This window comes from Epinephelus lanceolatus, chromosome 16, assembly GCF_041903045.1.
Source record: "Epinephelus lanceolatus isolate andai-2023 chromosome 16, ASM4190304v1, whole genome shotgun sequence".
In the NCBI taxonomy this organism is placed as follows: Eukaryota; Metazoa; Chordata; class Actinopteri; order Perciformes; family Serranidae; genus Epinephelus; species Epinephelus lanceolatus.
The window spans coordinates 42,151,526-42,179,357 of record NC_135749.1 but is presented as its reverse complement, the minus strand read 5'-3'; the positions used below and the strand labels follow the sequence as shown (position 1 = coordinate 42,179,357).

At 40.5% G+C, this 27,832-nt stretch overlaps 1 protein-coding gene, 1 long non-coding RNA gene and 1 pseudogene across 8 annotated transcripts in view; 2 read left to right on the top strand and 1 right to left on the bottom strand.

The window, feature by feature from the left end:
- Window positions 1-11,036: 11,036 nt before the first annotated feature.
- Window positions 11,037-16,856, bottom strand: LOC117251793 (uncharacterized; annotated as a pseudogene). Its single transcript, XR_013493657.1, has 5 exons — window positions 16,103-16,856; window positions 14,754-14,960; window positions 13,430-14,517; window positions 13,002-13,170; window positions 11,037-12,889 (listed from the first exon to the last, which is right to left on the bottom strand). The product of XR_013493657.1 is annotated as an uncharacterized LOC117251793 (transcript).
- Window positions 16,857-17,053: 197 nt separating this feature from the next.
- LOC117251794 (uncharacterized) lies at window positions 17,054-21,636 on the top strand. 6 transcript variants are annotated; one of them, XR_013493659.1, is made up of 7 exons: window positions 17,062-17,505; window positions 18,081-18,251; window positions 18,595-18,786; window positions 18,887-19,038; window positions 19,476-19,653; window positions 19,803-19,982; window positions 20,949-21,636. It is a non-coding gene; the product is annotated as an uncharacterized LOC117251794 (long non-coding RNA). The 6 variants fall into 6 exon arrangements; XR_013493660.1 differs by having other exon boundaries at window positions 17,054-17,505; window positions 18,887-19,653; window positions 19,803-20,635; XR_013493658.1 differs by having other exon boundaries at window positions 17,057-17,505; window positions 18,887-19,653.
- A 708-nt stretch (window positions 21,637-22,344) lies between these two features.
- The window catches only part of LOC117246618 (uncharacterized), a 28,838-nt gene continuing 23,350 nt past the window's right edge, over window positions 22,345-27,832 (top strand). The window contains exon 1 of the mRNA XM_078176117.1: window positions 22,345-22,618. Coding sequence (XP_078032243.1) covers window positions 22,616-22,618 — 3 coding nt within the window. The 5' untranslated portion in view covers window positions 22,345-22,615. The remainder of the gene's footprint in view (window positions 22,619-27,832) is intronic.

The following is a 27,832-nucleotide window of genomic DNA, read 5'->3' as shown; positions in this document are numbered from 1 at the left end:
TACTATGGCAACTTACTCCATGAAACCTGCTGGTTCGCAGGTTTGCTTTACCTAAGGCTGAGGCTGAGCGTATCGCAGGTAGGAGAGACATGGCATGTCCTTAGTGAATGAAGTTGTGGATGTTGAGGCCCAGTTAGGAAGAGGTGATTAGAGCCCGTTTGGATGTCTCCCTGGAGGAGTGTCTTTAGGAAAGATACTGTTTGACCTCACAATCTTTCATGTAACAATCTGTTCCACCCAGATATATCAAATATTACACATCGTGGATTTACATTATCATCGGAGCAAATCTTAAGCATTGTCCTTTGATTCTTCGGCAGCGGCAGTTTTCTTTATAACATCAGAGACACTGAACACATCAGAGAGACAGCGGTTTGTCAGGCCGTAAGAAAAGTGACTCTGGCTCTGAAAAGACTTTTGACTGTTTTTTGTGGTTTTCCTTGGACATAAATCAGAACTGATTATCAACATATTTGCAACAGAGCATCGGTGGCTTAGTGGATGGAGCAGATGCCCCATGATCAGACACTGATGCAGCGGCCGCAGGTTCAAACCCAGCCTGCAGCCTCTTGCTGTGCGTTGTTCCCTCTCTCCCTCAACATTACGCTGCTTTGCCATGAGAGGCAACAAAAGCCCTGAATCTTATCTAATCTTAAAAAAACGAGGAATTCCAATCACAATCGTTCTGGGCGGTGCCACAGCAACAGTGCGCTTGCAAAAATATTGCCTGGGGGAAACAGGTTTTGGTGTGACATGCCCACAAAAAACAGCTGAATAACCATTCCTCTTCAGACCATTCCTCCCTCTTGTGTGGACGTGCTGACGTATTGCGGTAAGCGAGTTGTGTCATTTCCGGTGTTTCTGTGACAGCGTCTCTGTACTGCTCTGGTGGATTCTACTAGCCTGCTTTCTCACTTCAGTTGCTTTAACGTTGTTTTAACGTCTACTTCAAGTCTTAACCCACACTGGTTCTGTTTAAGCACTTATAGCTCTCCTCCTTTCTACGACTTTCTCGCTAATCTCTTAGCTGTTGTTTGCACGTTACTAGCCTTGGTAGCTAGTTAGCGATGGTTTCTCCCTCTGCTCTTTCTTGCTCGGTGTAGCAAATGTTCAGTTATACCTCTGCCTCCTCTGCGACAGTGGTAATTGTAATAAGTGTGGCTTATTTGCTGTGTTGGAGGTGAGGCTTAGTGAATTAGAAGCGCGGCTCCGCACCATGGAAAACCATTCAGTAGCTGCGGTAGTTAGCCAGCCCCCTGTAGCCGGTGCGGAGCCACATAGCATAGCCTTAGCCTCAGCTAACTGTCCTCCGGTAACTCCCGTTCAGCCGGGAGGTTGGGTTACGGTTCGCCAGAAGCACAGCTCCAAGCAGAAGCCCACGGCTCACCACCAGCCTGTTCACGTTTCCAACCGCTTTTCCCCACTCAGCGACACACCCGCTGAGGATAAAACTCTGGTTATTGGCAGCTCTATTCTGAGGAACGTGAAGTTAGCAACACCAGCGGCCATAGTCAAATGTATCCCTGGGGCCAGAGCGGGCGACATTGAATCAAATTTAAAACTGCTGGCTAAAGCTAAACGTAGATTCAGTAAGACTGTTATTCACGTCGGCGGCAATGACACCCGGTTATGCCAATCGGAGGTCACTAAAATTAATATTGCCTCGGTGTGTGAATATGCAAAAATGATGTCGGACTCCGTAGTTTTATCTGGACCCCTCCCAAATCTGACTAGTGATGACATGTTTAGCCGCATGTCATCATTTAATCGCTGGCTGTCCAGGTGGTGTCCAGCAAACGATGTGGGTTTCGTTAATAATTGGCAAATTTTCTGGGGAAAACCTGGCCTTATTAGGAGAGACGGCATTCATCCCACTTTGGATGGAGCTGCTCTCATTTCTAGGAACCTGGCAAACTTTATTAGTAATTTAAATCCCTGACAACCCAGAGTTGAGACCAGGACTCGGAGACGCAGTCCTATACGCTTCTCTGAGCTTCTAGTTCAGTTACCCAGCCATAGTTTTCATAGTTTTATACAAACGGTGACTGTCCCCCGACCACCTAAATTATTTAAATCTAAAATTAAACAAAGAGGAGTTGTGCATAACAACCTCATAAAAATTAAAACCTCTTCTGTGACAGAAAGACAAAACAGGAGATTTAAATGCGGACTGTTAAGTATCAGGTCTCTATCGTCTAAAGCAGTGTTAGTAAACGAATTAATATCAGATAATCATATTGATTTACTCAGTCTCACTGAAACCTGGCTATGTCCAGATGAATATGTTAATCTAAATGAATCCACTCCTCCCAGTCATAATAATACCCACATTCCTCAAGGCAGCGGCCGAGGAGGGGGAGTTGCAGCCATTTTTAACTCTAGTCTGTTAATCAGCCCTAAACCTAAACTAGATTATAATTCATTTGAAAGCCTCGTTCTTAGTCTTTTACATCCGACCTGGAAAATCTCGCAGCCACTTTTATTTGTTTTAGTGTACCATGCTCCTGGCCCATATTCTGAATTTGTATCTGAATTCTCAGAGTTTTTATCCAGTTTAGTTCTTAAATCAGATAAAGTTATTATTGTAGGCGATTTTAACATTCATGTCGACGTTGATAATGACTCCCTGGCTACCGCGTTTATCTCATTATTAGACTCCATTGGCTTCAGTCAGGGTGTACATGAACCCACTCATTGTTTTAACCATACCCTCGATCTAGTTCTGACGTATGGAATTGAAATTGATAACCTAAAAGTCTTTCCACAGAATCCCTCGCTATCGGATCATTATCTGATTACTTTTGATTTCTTTTTACTCGATTACACGCCACTCAGCAACAGTTACTATACTAGAGGTTTATCAGATAGTGCTGTCGCAAAATTTAAGGAAAAGATTACTCCGTCGTTAAATTCAATACCAAGTCCCTCAGTAACAGAGGTTTCCTGTACCGACTTTGATCATTTTGTCGATAGCGCTGTAGTCTCGCTGCGAACAACACTTAGCTCCTCTTAAAAAGAAGTTAACAAAGCAAAGAAAGTTCGCTCCTTGGTATAACTCTCAAACCCGTAAGTTAAAACAAATATCGCGAAAATTTGAAAGGAATTGGCGATTAACCAAACTGGAAGAATCTCGTTTAATCTGGACAGACAGTCTCAAAACTTGTAAGAGGGGCCTCCGCAATGCCAGAGCAAACTATTACTCAGCATTAATAGAAGACAATAAGAACAACCCCAGGTTTCTTTTCAGCACTGTAGCCAGGCTGACTGAGAGTCAAAGCTCTATTGAGCCTTGTATTCCTTTAGCCCTTAGCAGTAATGATTTTATGAGCTTTTTTAATGACAAAATTGTAACTATTAGAGGCAAAATTCATGACCTCCTGTCCTCAGATAGTACCTATCTAACCTCAAACACAGCTGTAAAACCTAATATATATTTAGATTGCTTCTCCCCAATTTCTCTTCAAGAATTGACCGCAGTGATTTCTTCATCTAAATCATCAACGTGTCTCTTAGACCCCATCCCAACTAGGCTACTTAAGGAGGTCTTTCCTTTAGTTAATACGCATATATTAGATATGATCAATATATCCTTATTAACAGGCTATGTACCACAGTCTTTTAAGGTAGCTGTAATTAAACCTCTACTAAAAAAGCCCACCCTGGATCCAGAGGTGTTAGCCAACTATAGACCAATATCTAATCTTCCCTTTATGTCAAAGATCCTTGAGCAAGTAGTCACAGACCAGCTGTGTGATTTTCTCCATGATAATAATTTATTTGAGGAATTTCAGTCAGGATTTAGAGTGCATCATATCACTGAGACAGCACTAGTTAAAATTACAAATGACCTTCTGATTGCTTCAGACAAAGGACTCGTCTCTGTACTTGTTTTATTAGATCTTAGTGCGGCGTTTGACACTATTGACCATCAAATTCTACTGCAGTGACTGGATCACTTAATTGGCCTAAAAGGTTCTGCACTGAGCTGGTTTAAATCTTATTTATCTGATCGTTTTCAGTTTGTTGACGTTCATAATGAATCATCCTTACGTACCAAAGTTTGTTTTGGAGTTCCGCAAGGTTCTGTGCTCTGACCAATCCTATTTACTCTATATATGCTTCCTTTAGGTAACATCATTAGAAATCACTCTGTAAATTTCCATTGTTATGCGGATGATACACAGTTATATTTATCGATGAAGCCAGAAGAAAGTAATCAATTAACTAAACTCCATAATTGCCTTAAAGACATAAAAACTTGGATGAGCACCAATTTCCTGATGTTAAATTCAGACAAAACTGAAGTTATTGTTCTTGGCCCCAAACAACTCAGAGACTCTTTATCTGATGACATAGTTTCTCTAGATGGCATTGCTCTGGTCTCTAGCACTACCGTAAGAAACCTCGGAGTAATATTTGATCAAGATTTGTCTTTTAATTCTCATTTAAAACAAACCTCACGGACTGCATTTTTTTTATCTGCGTAATATTGCGAAAATTAGGCCTATCCTGACCCGAAAAGATGCAGAAAAATTGGTCCACGCTTTTGTTACCTCTAGGCTGGATTACTGTAACTCTCTATTATCAGGTAGCTCTAGTAAGTCCTTAAAAACTCTCCAGCTATTTCAGAATGCAGCAGCACGTGTACTAACAGGAACTAAGAAACGAGATCATATTTCTCCTGTTTTAGCTTCGCTGCACTGGCTCCCTGTAAAATCCAGAATTGAATTTAAAATCCTACTGTTAACTTATAAAGCTCTAAATGGTCAAGCTCCATCATATCTTAGAGAGCTCATAGTGCCATATTATCCCACCAGAACACTGCGCTCTGAGAACGCAGGGTTACTCGTGGTCCCTAAAGTCTCCAAAAGTAGATCAGGAGCCAGAGCCTTCAGCTATCAGGCTCCTCTCCTGTGGAATCATCTTCCTGTTACGGTCTGGGAGGCAGACACCGTCTCCACATTTAAGACTAGACTTAAGACTTCCCTCTTTGATAAAGCTTATAGTTAGGGCTGGCTCAGGCTTGCCCTGTACCAGCCCCTAGTTAGGCTGACTTAGGCCTAGTCTGCCGGAGGACCCCCCTATAATACACCGGGCACCTTCTCTCCTCTTTCTCTCTCTCCCTCGTATTCTATTACTGCATCTTGCTAACTCGGCCATTCTGGATGTCACTAACTCGGCTTCTTCTCTGGAGCCTTTGTGCTCCACTGTCTCTCAGATTAACTCATATCACAGCGGTGCCTGGATAGCTTGACGTGTGTGGTTGTGCTGCTGCCGTGGTCCTGCCAGATGTCTCCTGCTGCTGCTGCTATCATTAGTCATTAGTCATACTTCTACTGTTATTATACACATATGACTATTGTCACACATGTATACTGCCAGATATTAATACATACTTTCAATATATTGTACCACAGTAGCCAGAACTATAACTATAATATTATTACTTTCAATAATGTTGTTGTAAGCTACTGTCATTACCTGCATCTCTCTCTCTCTCTTTCACTCTCTCTGTCTCATTGTGTCATGCGGATTACTGTTAATTTATTATGCTGATCTGTTCTGTACGACATCTATTGCACGTCTGTCTGTCCTGGAAGAGGGATCCCTCCTCAGTTGCTCTTCCTGAGGTTTCTACCGTTTTTTTTCCCCCGTTAAAGGTTTTTTTGGGGGGAGTTTTTCCATATCTGCTGTGAGGGTCATAAGGACAGAGGGATGTCGTATGCTGTAAAGCCCTGTGAGGCAAATTGTGATTTGTGATATTGGGCTTTATAAATAAAATTGAATTGATTGATTGAATAAAATGATACAGCAAATGATATTAAAATAAGCTATTTGAACTCTGTGTAGTGTTTCTATATTTTCTGTATATTAGACACATTAACTTATAACATTACATAACATCACTTCTCATTACCTACTAACACAGTCTGTAGTCTGTTCCCATCACACCTCACACTGTTTAGCTGCAGCTGACGTGTTTTGTTTTTTTTTTCATTTCACGGTCATTAAAATCTCCGACTCCGCTGGGATGAAACAAGTAGCTTTCTGCTTTCGGTCACTGAATATCATGTTATCTGCACTCCACTGATGATGTCTTTCGGTGCTCGCCGTGAACGTGCCTCTCTCAGGCTGAACATACTCAGAGTTGATTGAGCTGACTGATCAGCTGTTCTGGAACCGAAAACTCAAGAGTTTCTCAGCTCAGGCTCAGTCAACTTGGACATCGGGATTAGGCTCAGAGTTTGTTGAGCCTGCTTCCTAATAGGGCCCTGGCTGAAGTCCTGTCACAAACTGTAGTTTGGCTGTCTGGTCATTTCATTCCTGTGATAACCAAGGAGCAAGATGAAGAGGTGCTTCTCTGTGGAAGAGGCTCAGGATGAAATCATGCAGCCTGTAACTCTCAGAGAGATGCAGGAAAGTGAAACATCCACACTAGGGCTGCACGATATTGGAAAAAACTGCAATATATATTGCGATATTAAAAAATACAAGAATTTTCACCAGATGACTTAAAGTAAGAAAATTTAAAAATAGTGGCGGGGCTTTTACTCACCACAACGGCAGAGGCTACCAGCTTCATTTGAAACAGACTACATTATAGACAGTCCGTTATTTATTAATCCCTCTGTGTCTTTATATAATAACTTTTTATCCGCTCCCGTTGCCTTCATAAAGTTAATGCATCGCGCCATCATTTCAAACTCAACACTTCCTGAATTTGTTTCAAATTAAAAGCCTCTTATAACCTCGGCTGAGAGAATCCCTCCATTTTCTAAATAGGCTTTTATTGTGAAACATTTGTAGGAACTTGTGGAGGATTCAGTGGCTTGAATGTTTGAGTACAGTACTTAAAATGTTGCTCCTGCAATCTGCTGGCACTTTTTATTTGACTACAAGAACATTTCGGCTGGCACATGAACAGACACAGTGACTCAAATAATAGTAAAAGTAAGAAAAAAAGGACAAGAATAACCAAATGACATCACACACGTCGTCAGGGCCGGCCCTAGCCATTTTGGTGCCCCCCCAAACCACATTACCCCACCGGTACTGGGGACACAAACATCAGGGACCACAATGGTTTCAAGACAAAAAGTGCTGCTGGGGTAGGTGTAAATCATAAAATGTCACAGAACTCACTAATAGTAGTAAAACAGCATTTTTTATTTTGCCTAATTGCTAATTAGCCAATTTGCAGCCCAGTAATCCAGTGTAGACCTAATTCACTGATGTATTTCAATATCAATCGAGCTTACTACAATGTGCTATGATGCCAAGTGGCGCTCACATCTCTGGTGCAATTTTGTGAATAAGCTAGTGTTAGTCATTATCACTGATATTTGTCAGGGAAATTTCAGCACAAGAAGGAGCAGTTATCCAGATAGCTAGCTATTGGCTTGCCATTCAGTCTCATATCCTTCAATCTGTAACATTATCTGAGTCCAACAGCTATCGTAGCATTATTATGTAGCACTAGCTTTATTGCTACTTAGCTAGCTAGCTGCAACAAATGAAACATCTAATGACGTTACACACAGAACGACATTTTAACCCTATGGGCCCTAGGCCTTTTTTGGGGTATTTTTACTGCCTTTACTTTTAAGATCATATCACAGTCATTATAAAGGCTACATACACATGCTATATCTTGTTTTTTTTTTCCAGGACAATCTGGGCAATCCAGATTTGCCATCATTCCATGACCTTCTATGTGCCTGTATTTTATATTAATTTTTATATCAATGAAAAAATAAATCCAACTAAATTCTTACATTTTTACATGTATCTCACCATAGCAAGTTGGAAGTTGACATATTCTGAAATATATGAAGAGGGGAGAGTTTCTGGATCTGGCAATATAAGAACCATGATGCTGGGACATTCTGTCACTTCACAGTTGTCGAAAACATGTGGTTTGTGCCAGGCGGACATGATTGCCAGTATTTTTTCATTATTGCAAGAAATTCCATTGACTCATTCACAAGTCAAAATGTGTTTTATCTGAAAGAAACATGCAATATTTACATCTAAGATCATAGAAAAATAGTTAACCAAGTGCAATGATGTCCTCCAAGATAATATTTGCCACTTTGTTTGCAGTAAAAAAAAAATTGGGCATTGGGGGGGAACGTGTCCCCCTCAGTGTATATGGTGACTACTGCCCTGTCAGCATGCATAATTAGGCCTCAGTTGTCTGTGTGTGCAACGGTGAAGTGCACTGGTCTTCTCATACAAAGTTTCAACTGGACAGTATGGAGATATTTGCATCTTGAAAGCCGGACTACAAATGTGGATAGACAGGGACAAACACACGCAAGCCTAAGACGTGGTAAGATACGATATTCCTCACTATATTAAGTGACTGATAACAAGATCTGTATAATGGATTGTAAAGAAATTCATCAGGTATGCAGCAAAGGGTTGCAAGCCAGAGTCGAACTCGCGACCACTGCAGCGAGGCATCACCTCTATATCTATCCACTACGCTACCGACACCCCAGGAAATATTTTTTTGACACAGAATCAGCTTGAAGGTCACAAAGCTCATCTTCACAGCCGAGGTATTCCATGTCCTTGAGGATGGTAATGTAGGGGTCCAGCACCCACGCTTCCTTTGATAAGTACTCATCGATGTCGGCGAAGCGGCTCTTAAACTCCTCACGGAGCAAGTTCAGGTGCCGGGTAAACTCGCACGCACAGGGCCAGCTGACTGTTTCAGCAGCAGTGGAAAATGCTGTAAATCCCAGTTTGACATTTTTTCTACTCTGTAATCAAGTTTGCGCACAAAAGCGTCCAGGACGTCTTTGCACTGCATGATGTTTGATTCAGATCCCTGCATCCGCTTGTTCGTCTCATTCTAGAGCGTGAGCGTGTCCGCCAGGTATGCCGTTTTGATGCATAACGCATCAGTCAGCTGTTCACACAGTGGTTGATTGTGATCTTGCAAGAATTCCTTTATTTTCTTCTTGCAGTTCCATAAAACGCACAAGCACTTGTCCACGTGACAACCACCACACCTCCGTGTGTAGCAGCAGTGTTTGATGCGCTTCATCCTCGCACAGCTGGGCAAAAAGTCTCTTGTTAGATGGGCAAGCTTTAATAAAGTTTACAACTTTAACAAAAGTTGACAGGGTGTTACCAAGGTCTTCTTAAAGTTTTTCACTTGCCAGTGCTTGCCGATGTAGCATGCAGTGGAAAATCACGCTCCATGGGGCTTTTTCCTTCAGGTGGCTGTTTAACCCCTTATTTTTGCCCATCATTGCTGCGGCCCAGGTTTTCATAGGGCAGATTGTTGGATGAGAGATATGAGTCCACAGCCATAAATATATCCTGTCTGGTTGTTGTTGTTGCTAGATTTGTAGACCATCCTCAGCATCAATATACTGCACATAAACGAGGAGGACGGACTCGTCTGACACTGTTGTCGTTTCGTCCAGCTGAACGGCAAAGTTACCATTCCTCAGCTTCTTGTACAGCTGGTTTTGGCGGCAATCCGCAGCCATTTTATCAATTCTGTCTTTCACGGTGTTGTCCGAGAGTGGGACAGTTTTCAGTTTATCAACAACCTGCACTCCACATAGCCTCTCCACAATTTTCAGGCAGGCGGGTTTGATTAAATGACGCCTCGCTAGATCTGTGTAAATCACTACCTGCTCTTTCAAAAGCTTTTCTGATGTCTGTGGATCTTCTTGATAGTGCCAATTGCTTCTTCCTCTCAAAATATTCTCGACTTTCACCAATAGTCTGGTGGTGTTTGGTCTCCTGGTGTCGTTTCAGCTTGCTTGGCTTCATGCTGTCATTAGCTAGCTTCTCACCACAAATGACGCATTCTGACCGAGAACCATAGACGTTGGAACTCGGGGTGTGGGGGGTGCGGCCGCACCCCCTCCCATCCGCACCCCCGCACCCCAGCCTCCCTACCCACTGCATTACGCTTTAAAAAAAATAAAGAATCTGAATTTAAACTCAATTTGTCTGACTTACATTTATCTCTTTCATATCATTAATGCATAGATCTATGCTTTTGATGTGATATGCAACCTGCCTGACTACATACAGTAGCCTTGGCATCCAGGATGTTGTGTCCATCCTGCAAACCTTGCAGCCCCAAACCCGCTCCATGCTGTCGGAGGTGGAGAAGCTCATTAAGCTCTGTCTGGCCCTGCCCTGCATCCGAGCGCTCTTTCTCAGCCTTGCGCAGGCTGAAAACCTGGCTGCGCAACACCATGACGCAGGAGAGACTAACACATTTGGCCATTATGAACGCTCACAGTGACCTTATGGATGAGAGCGATGTCTCGACCCTGCTTAAAATCTTCATCAGTAGGTCAACTGAGAGAAGGTCCACTTTTGGAAATGCATGAAAGCTCTGAGGGCCGAATTGACAAAGAATGAACTGCGGCCACTGATAGCACCTTGAATTGCACTTCACATGCACCCGCAGTTTGCTCCGTCTTAACGTCCTATTCACAAAGGATATTGCGCTAATGATATACACTGTAAAAAAGAAATTGTTGTTTTCACGGTAAAATTCCGGCAGCTGTGGTTGCCGAAACTCTACCGTTAAATTACGGTAAAACATTTCCTTCATTCACGGTAAAAATGTATTAATACTGTTGATTTTACAGTTAAACAATGTGCTTAATTCAATATTTTACCGTTAAAAAAAAGTTTCAAAATTTAAAAAAAACATAGTTTTATCTTAAAATTTACTTTTTTTTTTTTTTTTTTTTTTTTTTAACAGTAAAATACCGGCAGCTGTGGTTGCCAGAATTCTACCGTTAAATTACGGTTAAACATTTTTCCTCATTTACAGTAAAAAAATGTACTGATACTGTTGATTTTACGGTCAAAAATTTTGCTTAATTTGATATTTTACCGTAAAAAAAAAGATTTTACATTTAAAAAAAAAACATTGTTTTACCTGAAAATTTACATGAAAAAATGTTACCAAATCAGCCACAAAAATATCCACCTTAAAATTTTCAAATATAGAAACTCTTTATTTGAACAGAGTAAAAAATTTGGCAGGAAACCTTTACACTTCATTTGAGAACATTTAAATGCACTTTTTGGTACAAATCTAACCTGGTATTTGTGTACACACAGTGTATTATTTTCATAGTATCAAAATAAAATTATCCCTGAAGGGCAGCAAAAGTTTCAAATCTTGCATCATAAATCTAAGAAATACTTTCTCTATGACTGCAAGAAATTTTTTAAAAGTTAACATTTGACTTGAGAGATATGTCATATACGTAAGGAATGCTTAATTAATGCATAATTCATGATGAATTACTACATGCACTGAATGACAGATGGACAATTAATTATGAAGTCACTATTACTTTATTTGTTCAAACTTAAATCATCAACTAAGGATTATTAATTCACACATACTTAATATTAATTGATATTTGACAAGATCAGCTTGATTTCTTTAATATATAAGTTCATGGGCAACACCTGAATCTTTATGGCATTATGCCTAATAGAATTTGTTGGACACCTGATGGTATTATTTTGTTAGCAAACAAGTGTCCTTTACACTCAGTTGACCATTATTGGCATGGCCTGTGGCACACTGCTAATCTTAAAAATATCTGTGTTGCAAATCTGTCCAAAAATACTATTCGGTCTATTCCCTTAAAAGTTGTAAGGGAAATTTAGGAGTCCATAAACTTTTATACTAGGAAAAAAAAAAAAATCAAGCTAATCTTGTCAAATATCAATTAACATATGAAGTAACTGTGAACTAACAATCCTTGATTGATGATCTATTTAAGTTGAGCTGAAACTACAATTCTGCAAAATGCATCCTTCATTAGTGCATACAGTAATTGGTTATGAATATGCATTATTTAAGTATTTCTTAAAGGAATAATTCACTTTTTTAAGATTTTTAATCCACAAAACACTGACAGCTTTCAGGATTTTAGAGATCTGCGGTAAAAAGCAGATGAGCAGTTTGGAGACATATAATTAGATAATGACTGAATTTAACGTTAAAGTGAACTATTCCTTTAAGCATATGAATTGTATACATTCCCGTAACTAGCAAGTGTATCTCAACTTGTATACAGTACAAAGCCAGCGCAGTAAAGCTGAACATGTACAAACTGTACCAGATATTTTATCTAAACTATACATCTTGTAAGACTTTCAGAAATTCAGAAGTACACAGCCAAAACCTTGCACTTCTTTTTTGCAGAACCCAGTGGGTTCACAACTTAAAATACATCCTGGTATAAAACCCGCTTAAGACAACTTGGGCTTTCCTGAAAAAATGTGTTTGACATAAACACCTTACCATCACAAGCAAGTTTATCTCAACTTGTATACAGTACAAAGCCAGTGCAGTAAAGCTGAACATGTATAAACTGTACCGGATATTTTATCTAAACTATACATCTGGTAAGACTTTCAGAAATTCAGAAGTACACAGCCAAAACCTGGCGCTTCTTTTTTGCAGAACCCAATGGCTTCACAACTTAAAATACATCCTGGTATAAAACCCGCTTGAGACAACTTGGGTTATCATGAAAAAATGTGTTTGACATAAACACCTTACCATCACAAGCAAGTTTATCTCAACTTGTTTACAGTACAAAACCAGTGCAGTAAAACTGAACATGTACAAACTGTACCAGACAATTTATCTTGTAAAACTATACATCTTGTAAAACTTTCAGAAATGTTACCAACACAATATCTGCAGTGTATATAACACTAAGTGTACCTTTTATCATATCATCTCTCAACATCACTGGAAGGTCCACTCATGGTCAGCAAGGTCTGAGATCAGAGTCAAGACTCTGGGAACACTTTTTTCTTCTTGTTCCACTCGACTTTGGTGCCTTTCTCTGGATTTATTGAAAAGAAACACCTTTATGATAGAGAGAGAGAGAGGAAGAGAGAGAGAGAACAACTTCAGGAGGGATATCAAATGCCTTGCATTTTCTAATATTATAACATATTTTAGAAAAATAATATTTTACCGTTGGAGGAACTCCAGTGTAGACCGTAGTTCCACTGGGTAGTGTACGTTGAAGCAGTACTAACTGCCAAACATCAGGCAGATGGCAGATGTGAAGGAAGTGATGTGGTCGTTGACAACCTCTTTATCGATGCTCAACATAAATGTCTCAGCAGCAAAGCAGGAGGACCCTAAGAATAAACAACATGAATAAAAAATAAACTTTAATGACAAGGGCTTCAATATCAGCCATAAATAGAAATTCAATGGTACTTATTTCAATATAGGATGAGAGTCAATCTACTGTTGGCAGAACTTGTTATCAGGAAAAATGTTAGCCAGTGTCTCAAAGTGGGCTACAAGCTAACAACAAAGTAAACAAGCCAAGAGTACAAGTGGGTGTTTGTATACCAGTAGAGAAAGCTTGCAGGTTTGGTTCAGTTTACTTACCACACACAATAAGGCAGGGTGTTGGTGGCACACTCTCCATCTGAACCTCCTCAGCAAGGATTGTCTTCTCGACGAAATGGAACAGATGCTCTTCCTTCTCGTCAAAATGAGCCAGTAAAAGAAGCACCATCTGTATGACCTCTTCTGAGCAACCAGTGGACTGACCTCTTTCAGTTTGAAGCTTGAGAAGAGCATCCAGGACTTGTTTGTGTTTATGTGCATCAACACGTTTGAAGAAGTTTAAGAGACGTGCCCCGTTTGTGTCAACATTGGCAAGGAAGGACTCAATCAAACTCACGCCAGTCAGTTCCTGGAAGTGTGCTGCCATACCGACTTCCTTAAACAAACATGGCCATTCCTGGCTTAATTTCTGGATGCTTACACCATTATTGATCTCTTTACGATGTGTGAAATAGGTGGACTTGATCAATTCTTTCAAAGCATCTGAATTGTAGTTCATCTCTTCAAATTTTTTCATTTTTTCTTTTTTTCTAGCTGACTCTCCACAGTCTCAGAGAGTGGCAGATGTTTCGGCATCCAGTTGACACAGCCATACATGTCTTGAACACTTGCTCTTTGTTCAGCAGATACTTCATCTGTGTCATCACCTGATGCAGCTTTGCGTTTCTTTATCTTTGGTGTGTCAGGTCGTTTGACATTTTCAACTCTTGCCTGGAGTTGCTTTGCCAGGGAATGATATCCAAGTCCAGTAACATCATCATCAATTACATCTTGAAGAGACTTTGGATACCTGGCCACCATCCTTTTTGCTATCTCTGTGGTGTTGTGTTTGGTTGGACTCTTACAAATCTTCATCATCTCGGAGACAACAATCCTTATCATATTTCGTCGTAGTCGCGCACTTGGCCTTTTCTGTCTTTCCAAACTCTGTACTAACTCTTCAGGGAGCTTCTGCCATGGTATCTGAAAAGTGTCTACCCAATTTGGCGCAAGAGTATAAGAACTTCCTGAGGGTGATGATGTAGCTGTGGATGATGCTGGTGAGGGAGTGACGGAGGACGGAGAGGGAGAGGAAAGGAGAGACCCTGGAGAGGAACATGCCGGGGCTGAAGTTGGAGTGGACGAGTCTGTAAAAGTACAACAAAAGAGGTTTGAAATCATTAAACCTTTAATGTTTTTCTACTCTGTAACAGAATGCAGCATATTGACACACCTCTAGATAGTAGGGCTGCAAAATACATTCAAAATTTATTTTTGACAGATTGCATTTCGATTGAATTACAAAAATCAAATAAAAAATAAAATAAAATTTAATTACTTGTGCAGTGTGTGCTGTGCTGTGGTGACAATATTTTACACTCACTGTTTTGGGCCCAGGCAGCAACCAGTCTTCTGACTTGTATGGGCTTTAATACTGGCAGCAAGTCTCCCTCTGTAATGTACTGTAAATCATCTGTCGTTACTGCACCAAGCGCCTCCAAAGCATCTTCTACTGACTTGACAACTTGATCAGGAAGATCCAGAAGCACTGCTGCTATGGCATCACTTACGGTCTTTGATTCAGCCATATCTGTTAAGACACACAAAAAAGACAGGTTAGCATCTGGCCTACTGATTTAGTGTGACAAGAGACTGTGCTTCAATGGGACAATCTGGTGTCCATTGTTTATGTAATATGATAAAGGCCACATGTTAATCAGTTCACTAACATGTCTGCATTCTAATCTTCCACTGTCCTTTTTTACAGAGTACATGTGGTAGTGTGAAAGAAATTCCCCATCATACACTCTCATCAGAAAATGAAGTGCAAAATCATCTTTCACGAGAATGAGGATGATTTCACCAAACTCCACTGAGTCATCATTCTTAGTGACAACAAATTGGCCCTTCCTGTAAATTATCCCATTATACTGCACATAAACAGGAATTTTTGTATTTCTTTCAGTGAAGCCAAAATGGAGGATTGTGCCTTTCACTTGCTCACTGTAAAGCTCTGAGTAAAATGGTGAGCCATCTTTCATTTGCAAAGATGGAGGACTCCTGGACCCAGCGGAAAGAAAGGCCTGTAACATCTGATGCCTTTCTGAAAGAGTCAAACACAGATTTTTGAAATTCTTCAGATGCCTTTTACATCTTTTGAAGTAACTATGTTTGCTCTCAAAACACATAGTCCATAGCCTGATGAGTGGGCCAAATTTCAGGATCAGTCCAGGATAATGCCGTAAATAATGGTGTTTAGGTCTCAAGTTCATATCTGGAAATAGTGCCTTCCTGGTTTCCAAATATTCTTGGATGAGAACATCCAGATAGGCGACCTGTGCCATGGAAATTTGCTGAGCACAAATCAGGTCAACAATGTCCTTAAGCTGCAAAATTAACTGCCACACATTATCTTGGGGGTCCTGCACTTTGTCTCCAATTATCAGAGGCAACAGTCTCAAGAAGTTCCAATTTTGAACAGCATGTCCACTCAGTTTCAGTGTTTGAGGACTGACCTCACAAGGTTTGGAGCAAGCATCTGTTGCTTTGTATTTGAACTGCTTGATTCGCCTGTTCAAAATTGTGTATGTGAACCATTTCTTTTTGTTGATGAAGTACTTGAGGTAAAGAGCAACATTGCATGACAGGACACCCTCGAAGATGTCATGACCGAGACAGGGGGGCATGCCAGGTGAACAAACATCATAGTTTTGTAGAGTATTAAATACTGACCTGAACTTTATCCCTTGTACTTGTGGAGCATGCTCTGTCTCCAGCTGTTCAATGGCAGATCTGTACATTTCTGGAGTCCGCTCCAGTCCACAGATGTTAGGATCAGCACCCTGAAATTCAGTTCGAGAAATCAGACAATATCTGCTGAAGTACTGAGATGAACTGAAATTTTCTGTGAAACCACCAATGGTGTGAGAGCCCAGATTGTCCCCAGCAATGCAGTAGAGAGCTCCCTTGACTGCAAGTTCATCTCCCATTGCTATCCCATTTCCCTCCAGTTCTTTCAGGTCAGTAAGCAGTTCAGAAAAAACCTTGGCATGGCCAAATTCCTTAAAATCCTTCTCTTTACACAATAAAACCAGCTGCATGTGGTCAACATTTGATCGTACATGGGGGGGCATGTTGAGTAGAGAGAAGTACACAGCCAAAACCTTGTGCTTCTTTTTTGCAGAACCCAATGGGTTCACAACTTCAAATGCATCCTGGTATAAAACCAGCTTAAGACACCTTGGGTTTTCCTGAAAAAATGTGTTTGACATAAACACCTTACCATCACAACTGTCAGAGAGAACATCTGTTTTGGAAACATTATTAGGATCCACTGACATGAGGCCCTGCCAAAAACCGGACTCCAGCATACCCTTTAAAGATTTTAACACAAGAATATAATAGGCACACCTCTCTGTCCTGTTCTCATCTCTGCCCAACAAGATTTTTTTGGGCTCCACATATTTGAACATGTCTTTAAAGAGGACATGAAACAAACGGAACAGACACCAGCATAGGAGATGTGTGCATTATTAAGACATACTGACGAAATAAAAAATCGGAAAAGTCAGCCTATTTTAGAGAAAATCCACTTTTTAAATGCATTTACGATACATTTCGGCCCGTGCTCAGCGCCATCTTTATTTTACGTCACTGCCTACGTCATCGGAGTGGTTGGTTGGTTTCACGACACTGTGTCTGTAGGCGGAGGAAGTAGAAGAGCAGTAGTTTTACCGAAATTTACAGAGAGAAAAGAAGCCGAAAGAGATAACGTTATTAATCTATCACCAAACCCAATGGCCTATGCCTTTGAGCCAGTGACGAGGAGGAGGAGGGTGGAAATTTACAATTTCGCGGAGGAGGAGGCGGCTGCAGCTGCTCCGGACGAGGATGGCAGCCAGGAGAGGGTCGGCAACACTGCTTGGTGCATGTGTGGGCACGGCTCCGCAATGCCGACCACCGTGGAGTCCATCTGTTGCCGTGAAGCTGATGTGGATTGTAGGTTAGGGGAGCTGTCCTGCATAACCCTATCCCGCACCTTCCAGATGCTCTGTTGTGAGAGGGACGTCTTGGAGGTGTCTATGCTATCCCTGCGTGAAGTCCGTGCAGAGATTGGAGCGGCCTATAAACAGCAGGTGGGTTAAAGCTAACCTAAAAGTTGATGCTATTTGTTGTAAGGTAATTTAAATAGCAGCAGTCGCTGTCTGTCAGATAAAAGCAGTCTGTCTGATATTATCCATCGTTACTAACGTTATATCTCATCAGTTTATTCTACTTTACCAACGTTAGCATGCAGCTGTTAGCATGCTAATGTTACGAACATTAGCATTAGCATGCAACTGTTGGCGCCGTTAGCATGCTTATTAGTTAGCAGGTCAAACACACTAATGTTGCCAGGCTTCAATTTGTTTAATTTCCTTGGCTTGAACCACATTTTCATGCATTACTGTCACTCCAAAGATAATTACTTAAACCTTGATATACAACTTAACATAAGCAGAAGTGCGTTTAACATTTAATGAAGATGTATGAAAATAACTTAACTGTTACGGCAACTGGTAATAAACGAGTAAATGTGATTGAATGTAGCTATAAGTTGAATGGGCTGAGATACGAGATATACATTATGATACAGCACGTGTTTTTCCATGTAATGTCATACAATATAACTTGTTTAGGCCAACAAATAATAGACAACTCTTTTTGTCAGTCTGTTCAGGTTAACTGCATACAGACAGTTCACTTTATGGGCCAGAGGACACCTTGGGAGGAGGAACAGGTTGCCTATTCCAGCATGTGTGGTGAACATCATCAGGACTGCTTTCCCATCTCCGGAATACCACGGCTTTGAATATTGGGACAATGATGACTTTTAATGTCGGTTAGTATTGAAATGAGATATGGATTTGTTTGGTTTTGTTCTGTCATATCATGCAAATAAAAATTGTAAATTACAGAGACAAGTCAGTGCTCACATTTTTTTATCAATGAACATTAATTGTAGGATAGTAGTAATTTTGTCTCCTGTAAAGTGATCAGAGTAACAAAGAATTAACTTATTTTTTTATAGAATAAATGGATAATTTAATATCATGTCATCTATCTCACTGCAGCATTAAACAATTTAACAACTTAACTTAACTACTTAACTTAACTGATAACTAACTTGCTCAGTTTGTTTCACTTAAGCACCCTGCAACTGTTCAGTGTCCTGTGTTTTTCAGGGAGCTTCATGGGGCAGCAGCGGTGCAAAGCGGCTGAGCTTTCTTGCCACAGATTGAGCCTTTTCAGGTTTCTCAACCCCTTTGTGCTGGGCCAGGGTGCATGTTGTCTCTGTTTTGTGCTGTTGGAGTTCTGCACGTATGGATGCAGCCTCGGCCCTGCGCAACACACCGGACACAATGTCTTCCCTAAAGGTACAGTCTTTCTTGACTTTCCTTGCTGTCACCACATACTCTCCTGCACCTTTAGAATACTGCTGTTTGAACTGCTCCTGGCCTTTATTTGTTTTTGCAGTGGCTCTGCTGACATTGAGGTTGTGGTCCAGTGCAGCTGTTTTCAGCCTGGCCTCAAAGCTCTCCCTGAGAAACTTCTTCCTCTTGGTGGCATATTTTGTGTACAAGGAGTAGTGTACACTCTCAAGCTGCCCTGTGCATAAACATGAAACGGTATGAAAACTTCATATTGCAATTATTGTGACCAAAATTATCACAGTTATCATTTGTATTACTGTATTGTTTAATTGTGTACTGTTTAAAAAAAAGTGTTGAGGCACTCACTGAAATCATTTGGCTTTTGTATTGATAACTCTAATTAAATTAGGATCACTATGCATTTTTGTTTGCATAAACATTTATCAGCAAAATAACATCCATGACATAATCATGGTAGAAGCAGGGAATTTTTTTTTACTGTGCTTATAACGGCACCATAATCATATACCATTGTTGTGATAGTTCAAATTTGATATGGTACTTTTAACCATCAGAAATGTTATCATGGTAATCACTAAACTGATTATTGTTTCATCCCAACCTGTGTGAATGCCCTTTGTCGTCTTCTCTAGCTTTTGCAAAATTGCCTTGTCAAGAACAATCTTCTGCAGGTGTTCAAAGGCAGCAGAGTTTGGACAAAGCCAGGGCCGCAGGCTCTCCTCTTCTGGAGTATATGGACGATGCTCACATCGGGTCATCATTTCACCACATGTCCAGTTGTGGACATTGGTGATGTGGTGAAGGATGGATGTCCACTTCTCCTTGAGCCTGGCTGCGCTTCCTTCACAGGTGCTTGCACAATACCACAGGTGGTTTGTGATCATTTTTGTCCACTCATATAGCTCCTCATTGTGGGTCGCCAGTATTTTTTTCCGCAGATTCTTGACAATGTGCCACAGGTCATATTCATGCTGCACTTGTTTGTGTTTCTCTCGCAGAACCTTCTGCACAGACGGGTGGCAGTCGGTGGCAATAACAGAGACCTGCACACCACACTCTGCAAGCTTGGACAGACACCTTTCCAGACCCTCAACCTACAGCCAGTAGCTGCTCTTGACCTCTGTGACCTTGACAGTCTCCTGTGCCACCACCAAGTTTGATTTGGTATCCAGAACTGTGTAAGTGCCAAATGTTGCATTGTGGCCAGGGCTGTCATATCGACCGTCTCCAGAGACAAGAAGTGGCTGATCTTGTAATGCAGCCAGCACAGCCTCATTGTGTTTTGTCCACAAATCATTTATCTCGGGGATAATGTAGGCCTTCTGAATGTTAAACCATTCTCTGCTTGAAATGGTTTGCAGACCAATGGCTTCACAGATCTCCAGAAATGGAGTGCTCTCATTGCCACTGGCTAAGGTAGTGGCTGGGATACTGAGGTTACACTCCATCATTCCTCTCACAAGAGGCTGAGAGTTGAAGACATAGTCATGACTGTCAATACATTCTGTTTTGATCTGTACTCCAAATCCACATTTTTTTAAAGTTGGTGGCTGGACAATACACTTGCCACAACCCTCCCAGTGGCACACATTGAAGAGCTTTAAAACTTCTTTGTTTGACATGATGCTCATGTCCTTCGCTGAGACCTCATTTTCCACATCACTCACACACTCATCACTCATGCTGTTGGCATCACTCAATCTGAACTCATCATCCTCATCATATTCATCCAGTCCCTCCTCCATGCTGCACGCCTCAGACCCCTCCATTTCTTCAACACTCAACGCGGTTTCATCGTCACTCAACTCAGTTGGTGGTGGTAGTGATGGAGGTATGCAGTCTACTGTTTTGCTGTAACGATGATCATGGATAATGTAGCTGCTGAATAGGATGTTGTCTGTCACTGTGCCTGTATTGCTGTACTCTTTAGTAATTGCAGTTTCTTCATCAGTCTGGGTGCTCACACTGACTGTTATTCTGAGCCTCCTCCTGCTGCTGCTGCACCTCCTCCTCCTCCTCAACACGGATCATCTCTCTCTCCCTGTCTGTCATGCTGCGACTTTTTGCCTTAACTGTCACAACAAAAGACAAATATATTTAATATAATAATGCCTTCTCTTTTTTTTCATTTTTCACATCTTAAGGTTGATCAATCACAACATGCTGAATGGGTTGGGCAAAGACAATGACCACAGAGGGAGAGCTGCAAGGTAGAGACTGTGGCAGACAACCTTCTCCTAGATTGACCCAGCTGAATCCTCCAATCCTCATCCGTTGGTCTCCACTGTTTCACGGAGTTGTGCCCAGAGTAGGAGTTGTCTCTGATTTGTGCTGCTGGTGACTTATAACTATGGTTTCATCAAAGTCAAAATTGAGTCAGACTATGTGTGAGTCAACGGTTTTGATGCACACCTGTGAGCCAATCACAGAAAAGAGTATTCACCCAGACCATGGCATAAGATGATGTTAATTCAGTGCATAGATAGAGTTAATTATTTATTGGTGTTTATAAAACTGAATGGTTCATCACTCTGCCACCATCAAGCTTGTAAGCCTATTGCTGGGCATGATTTTGTAAATATGTTTTCCAATTTTCTTTTTCCAAGTAGGATCACAACATTATCTGAAATACACTTTATGGCTTCAAGAAAGGGTGCAGACTTTACCTCCTGCCTCTCAACACCTTGATGTTCTGTTTGGAATTATATTAATTGCATGCTGTTTTGTTTTGTTTTGTTTTGTTTTTTAACCTACTTAAAATGTAGTTTAGAAAAGTTATTTAGGAAACATAATGTTTTATTATTATTAAAATGTTATTCTTATGAAACTGCACTTCAAGATGTCATCTCAGTTTTCTTTAAGTAGCATAATTTTATCAGCTACCATAAATTAATCAAGAGTAATCATTGCAATGTCAACCAAATTAACCAACTTGCTTTGTTAAACTGTTTACAATAGTGAAAAAAAGACATGATGGGTACAGCCGGGGTTTTAATTGGCTTGATGAAAGAACATGGATTGGACTCGCTTATTAATTTTAATTTGACAGGTAGTTCTGTAATATATAAATATGGTGAGATATGCTAGTGCATTTATGGTATAAAATAATGTACAAAAGACTTCATCCTTAAATTAAACAAGTTCCTCTCTTTCCTGTGTAACATATTTGGACAAACCAATAAATCAATATGACCACTATTCAGTCAGACAACTCAGAATTGAAATCAGTATCTTTTATTGAGCATAATTATTTTGCATTCAGAAGTAGAGCATGAATAATTTTATCACGACGGAAGTAAGTTTTGCGACAGACCGTGTCAATTAATTCATTCCCTGAAAATGATCTCCATGACAGGGAATGAATAGCAGACCCCTGCTGGGGATCATAGAAACAGAGCCCCAGGTGGATGCTGGGGAGGTGGTGGGATTGAAAATCTTCATAGGCAGCACACAACAGCAGAATAGCCAGGAATGATCATCTTCTTCGCAATGATCAGGTAAGCAGGGGGGTTTAAATACCCCGGCACAATCGGATGATGAGGAGAGCATGTGGCTGATCAGCTGATGAGGACAAATCCAAATAGTGTAGGCTACATGGGGGAGAAGTGCTAGTGGAACTGGACACATGTCAAGCGCTTGTCTCGGTCACGTGATTCATTACCCCAAAATTACACCCACATGCTAGTGAAAGTGAGTAACAATAATAGTAAACGTCTTTAGAGAACCTCTGGTGTCATTCTTGCTCATTACCCCCAGACGGGACCGTATTTTTGCAGAGAAATAAGCTCAGGGCTCCTACTGATTCAGCGTTATGGTGAGTTATATTTTTTGTGCATTTTACATTTGTTTTCATGCCGGTCGTATCATTTTATTTCGCCGTGTTTATCTGCCACACATTGTAGGCCGGTCCGTGAAAATATTGTCTTACATGAAACCAGTTCATTGCGCAAAAAAGTTTGGGAACTGCAGGAGTAGTAGTAGTCTTATTGTGGGGGTGTGACTGTACTTTCATCCTGTGCAGTTTGTCACCAGTGTTATAGGGGTTAGTGGGTTGGTGATCAGAATCTGATAGGCCTACCTTTGTTGACATTGAAATGCTGTGAACATTCCTACGTTATAATACAGGGTTATTATGTTATTATAATACGGGAGGTTTACGGGAAATACTAATATGGGAGGACGGCGGGAAAGAGGGATAAAATACGGTAGTTTCCCGGCCAAAACGGGAGACTTGACAGCTCATATCAGTGATTGAGGGGATGATCGTGATTGAGAACTGGGCTGTGGAACATTTGAACTGAGCTAAACTGGGATGTTTGTCGTGTATTTACCTCTCTCTGAACTGTCAACTGGGTGCGCCGTTTGGCTCTTTCCTTACGGCGCACAGCCACTTCTGAAGTGGACTGTGTGGGACAGTCTGTAGACCGATCATTATAGGCAGAAAAGTTAAAAATAGAGGGAGTAGCATCTGGTTTCAACCTTTTGCTTCTACGAGTCACCAGTACTCTTGCTTCATCAAAAAACCTTTCCTCCAGGTAGTCTTCATCTACAAAGTGCTCACTACAAATGCTAGCATTACCAATCCTTTTGATTGCTGCTAGCCAACATCGGAGAGCAAGTGGTTGTCGTGGAAAATGATGGAAGTGTACAGTCTTCTCCCGGTCTTTCACTCTGTAAAATTCATTTGTGCATCCAGGGGCAATGCAAAACATGCCTCCCTTAACTCGCTTTCCTGTCGGCTGGTCTTTCTCTGTCATTGTGTAATCTCTGCTCCTCACTGCGATCGCTAGCTTGACAACCAACCACTCCGCTGACGTCACGTCCGGCGACACAGCCAACATGGCGCCGCCCTTTGTTTTGACAGCTGAACTTAAATGACAGGATTTTGAGATTCCTTTCATTTTCAAAGTTTAAACTAAAATTATCTTTTTAGGGTGAGAGACCCTCGTTAAATTATGATAACTATGTTTAGTGTTTCATGTCCTCTTTAAAGCACTGGGTTCTTGAGTAAGCAGTTCTCATGGGCCCTGTGTGGCAAGCTGTAAACAGGTCCGATTGTTTAATTGTGTCACTGATTTTTACAATGTCTTCATCTGAAACTGACATATCTTTTAGAAGCAAATTTAGTCGATTCAAAGTATATGTCTGTCCCAACTCACGTATATTCTGCATTTCTTCAACAATGTTTTGAATGGTAGACACTGGAAGAAGATGCTGTCCCTGTCGTTTCATGTAAAACATACATATATTTCTCAGATACAGGTCACTGAAATTAGACCCGTCCCCTACAGTGTCTTCAGCATCTGACACACTGGCAGGTTCCTGTATGGTAGCACTTGTAGTTGGACTCTCACAGTGTGTATCTGTGATTGATGCACAAATCACATTTTCTGACCAATGTCTGTGCTTTCTGGACATGTGAGAAGTAAAAGACGTTTTTGCAGTGAACACATTTTTGCATCCTCTCACTGGGCAAGCTACATGACGCCCTTCTGTTATATGCTCCTTTAAGTGAGCAACCAACGGTTTAGTTCCCTCACACTGGCGTTCACAAAGTGAGACGGTGCATTTTAATGGCGCTAAGGTCACACCCTGAGTAACGTTAACGGTTGGTGTGACGTTGCTGTTGTGGTGGCGATAGAAGTGCGACTTTAAAGCTGTATAGCTTGAAAACACCTGTTTACAGCTTGTTTCAACACATTTAAAAACAGATATCGGGGTTCATTGCGGTGCAGTTTGCAATGCAAAACATATGCTTTTACAGACTGAACGTTTGCTCCACATATGTTACAAGAATACATCTTCGATAGTGAAATAATACACCGAGGTTTGGCCTAACGTTACACAATATTAGCGGTAACCGCTACGGTTAGCTAACCAAAAGGCTGCAGCAAATAGACTGATCCCGCTTAGCCCGCCAGGCGGGTAAACCATGGGGTAACGTTAACGTTAAACCCACACTGCATTTTTCGAAAGCAGTCAAACTTATAAAACGATTGCTAATGATACACTCTGTTTCCTAAACATGTATTTGAATAGACGTTTCCAGGCTGTTATAAAGTCTAATGTAACCTTAGCTAACGTTAGACGTACAAAGCTATGGGGACATTAACGCCATGTTTGCTGTCTGTAATGCAACCCTCTAGCCGAATAAACCCAATTCAACTAACGTTAAAGCCTTTAACTTGTGTTGATTTACTTACCGAGTTAACTGAAGACAGGTACAACTTCTGGCTGAGGTTAATTCCAAAAAACTCCAGACCGCTAATGCTAAAGCTCCTCCGGTGAAGACTGTGGACTTGAACGGGTGAAGTCGGAAACGAAACCTAACCGATCCGGAGATGGTCAGAGGTTAACAGACAGGAGTCAGATAAAATGCGCTGATTGGCCTATTTAAATTTCGGCGCGTTAATGTCAACAAATGCACAATCCCCAAGCTGTAGGGGGGGAATAAAACTTAGTACTCAGTTTTGAAATGCTTTTAAAATAATTCCCATAATTTGAGATGTTTTTAAATTTAGCATTTTTGAGATGCTATTACAATCAATCAGATGTTTCGAGATGCTTTTATAATCATGTTTTGAGATGCTTTTCCTTATATAAACTGAATTTACCTCTGGATGGTATCTAAAGAGGGACACATGCGTTACTATAGACCTACAGGCAGAACAGACCACAGATTAATGTTTTAATATTTTCAATATTTTGGCATAAAAATGTAATTGATCACAAATCCCAACATTTCATTTTATATCACAGTAGCCTAAAGGGTGTATATGGAGGCCTTGCTCTACTTTAACCTCCTTTTTGGCTGTTCTAAATAAACCTGGAAAAAAAATTGGATCAATTATTTCTCGATTGTTATAATGCTAATTGGCATTGTATATGGTTGGAAAGCCAGTTTATTAATGATGTCCAACTTGCAGTGGCGATTCTAGAGTCTGTTGGGGCCCTGCGCAAAATTAAAAGGGGGCCCCTCGATCCAGCGTTAATCACCATTATATTATAAATATCTTGACATCAGCAAAAATTGCAAAATGTATGCATGTTTTAATTCCAGAGGTTCATATGAGTTGTGTTATTTTCAAGAAATTAATTTAAATAACATTTAAAAACAATATTTAAAGGCAATTTTTTTTTCTTAAAACTGAAATTGGTAAGGTAATTCATTGTAAAGGTTAATACACAGGCTCCCCAACCATATGAAAAACAATGACAATTAACATTGTAGTAACGAACAGAGAAATAATCTACCAAACAAAATTTTTCAGACCTTTTTTGCTGAGTTTATTACAGCATAGCTCTGTTAATAGGTCAAACACAATATCTATAGATGCATAGGACCCTATATAAAATAACAGCAAATAATATTATTTAAACATATATGTTTTACATTGAAATCAACGTTACTTTACTTTTTTTTTTTAACATATTCTTCCAGTAGAAATGAAGGTATGATTTTGCAGAATGTTTAACAGTTTTATACTGTAAATTCAAATCAGCAAAATCTTTAATTTAGGCAGAATAATGCCGTTAATTTTAGGGTAATTATTCTTTTGTGACTTTACAGTATTTCCCCATGAATTTTATGTTTCTTTTTCATTTTCACAGAAAAATTCTGTGTTTTCTATATATTATGACCGTAAAAATCAAAGTTATGTCTTATTTCTTGATTTACGGTAATTCAGTGGACTTAATACGGTGCTAAACTACTTCAGATTTTACGGCCTTTGACTGTTGCTATTTGACAGTTTTTTACCGTAATTTCTACGGACTTTTTTTTACAGTGTACCAGCGCAAACACGCCCACAAAGTTTGGCAGCTGAGTGCAGTTTGCCCCTGGTTTGCCCCTGATTTGCCCCTGATTGCAATAAGCCACACATGGCAAAGTTATTTTTTTCACTTAACTGCGTGTGGCTATTAGCGCTGGTATTAATTAGACTTTGTTTGGCAAAGTAGCCTACTGAATACTGTATACCCTCATATAGTGATGTCTGCTGGTGAGTCAGTCTAACAGTGTCGGATGGGTTGAGGCTGTGGATTTAACCAAGTTTGACCACTTTATCACTATTCCCTCTCACTTGTAGCTGTTTTTTCGTTATCTTTTGAATTTAATATGAATTATGGAACCGTTTTTGTTCACGTTTGTTTCCCCCGTTTCGTAAAATAAATTATTGAAAGTTGCTTTTGAAGTGCGTGACAGAAGTGCGTTTTGAGAACGACCGCAGACTGTCACCTGTTCAACGCATCAGTATCTTCGGATGCCATTAAAGAAATAATGATTAGCTATAATAATAATAATGTCAAAATATTATTTACAGACTGATTTAACAGTCGATCACTGCTGCCACGATCACTGGAAAGTCTGGGCGAGAGGCTTCCACAGAGGAGCGCCCAGTTTGCACCAGCTTTCTAAAGACGTTAGGCTACTTACTTCACTCAAACTGCGTGTGGCTATTAGCGCTGGTGTTAGTGAATTAGACGTTGTTTATCAATGAAGCTCATTTGCATAAATATATATTATATTTTTGCGCCAAATATATGCGTATTACCTCATTTAAATACGTGCAAATAACACCGGAGCACCGAGATGCAATCTGCTTGGCAGCGCAGTTAGTGGAGCATTTCACCCTCTGCGCGTGCTTTGTGAATTAGACGGTATCTGTTTGCTCCATTTTTACCGGTTTAGCGGCTGCAAAAGCCATGCAATCCTTTTGTGAATTCGGCCCTGAGTCAGGAGCGCAGACTTTTCTTTTTTGCATTCAAGGTTACAAATAATGTTATGTTCCTTATTGATTTAGTTACCAAAGTTTCATTTTCTTAACAATAAAGATGCCGTGTTCATCCATTCTAGTTCTCTTATAACATGTTATTATAAAATAACTTCAAATCAAATCCTTAATCATTGATAAGTGTGCGTGCTTCCCCCGCCCCTCCCAACAAAAATCCCGCCCCCCCTCTCAGAAAATAGTTCCGACGTCCATGTCCGTATGAGACAGAAAGAGAGACAGAGAGACAGACAGAGAGA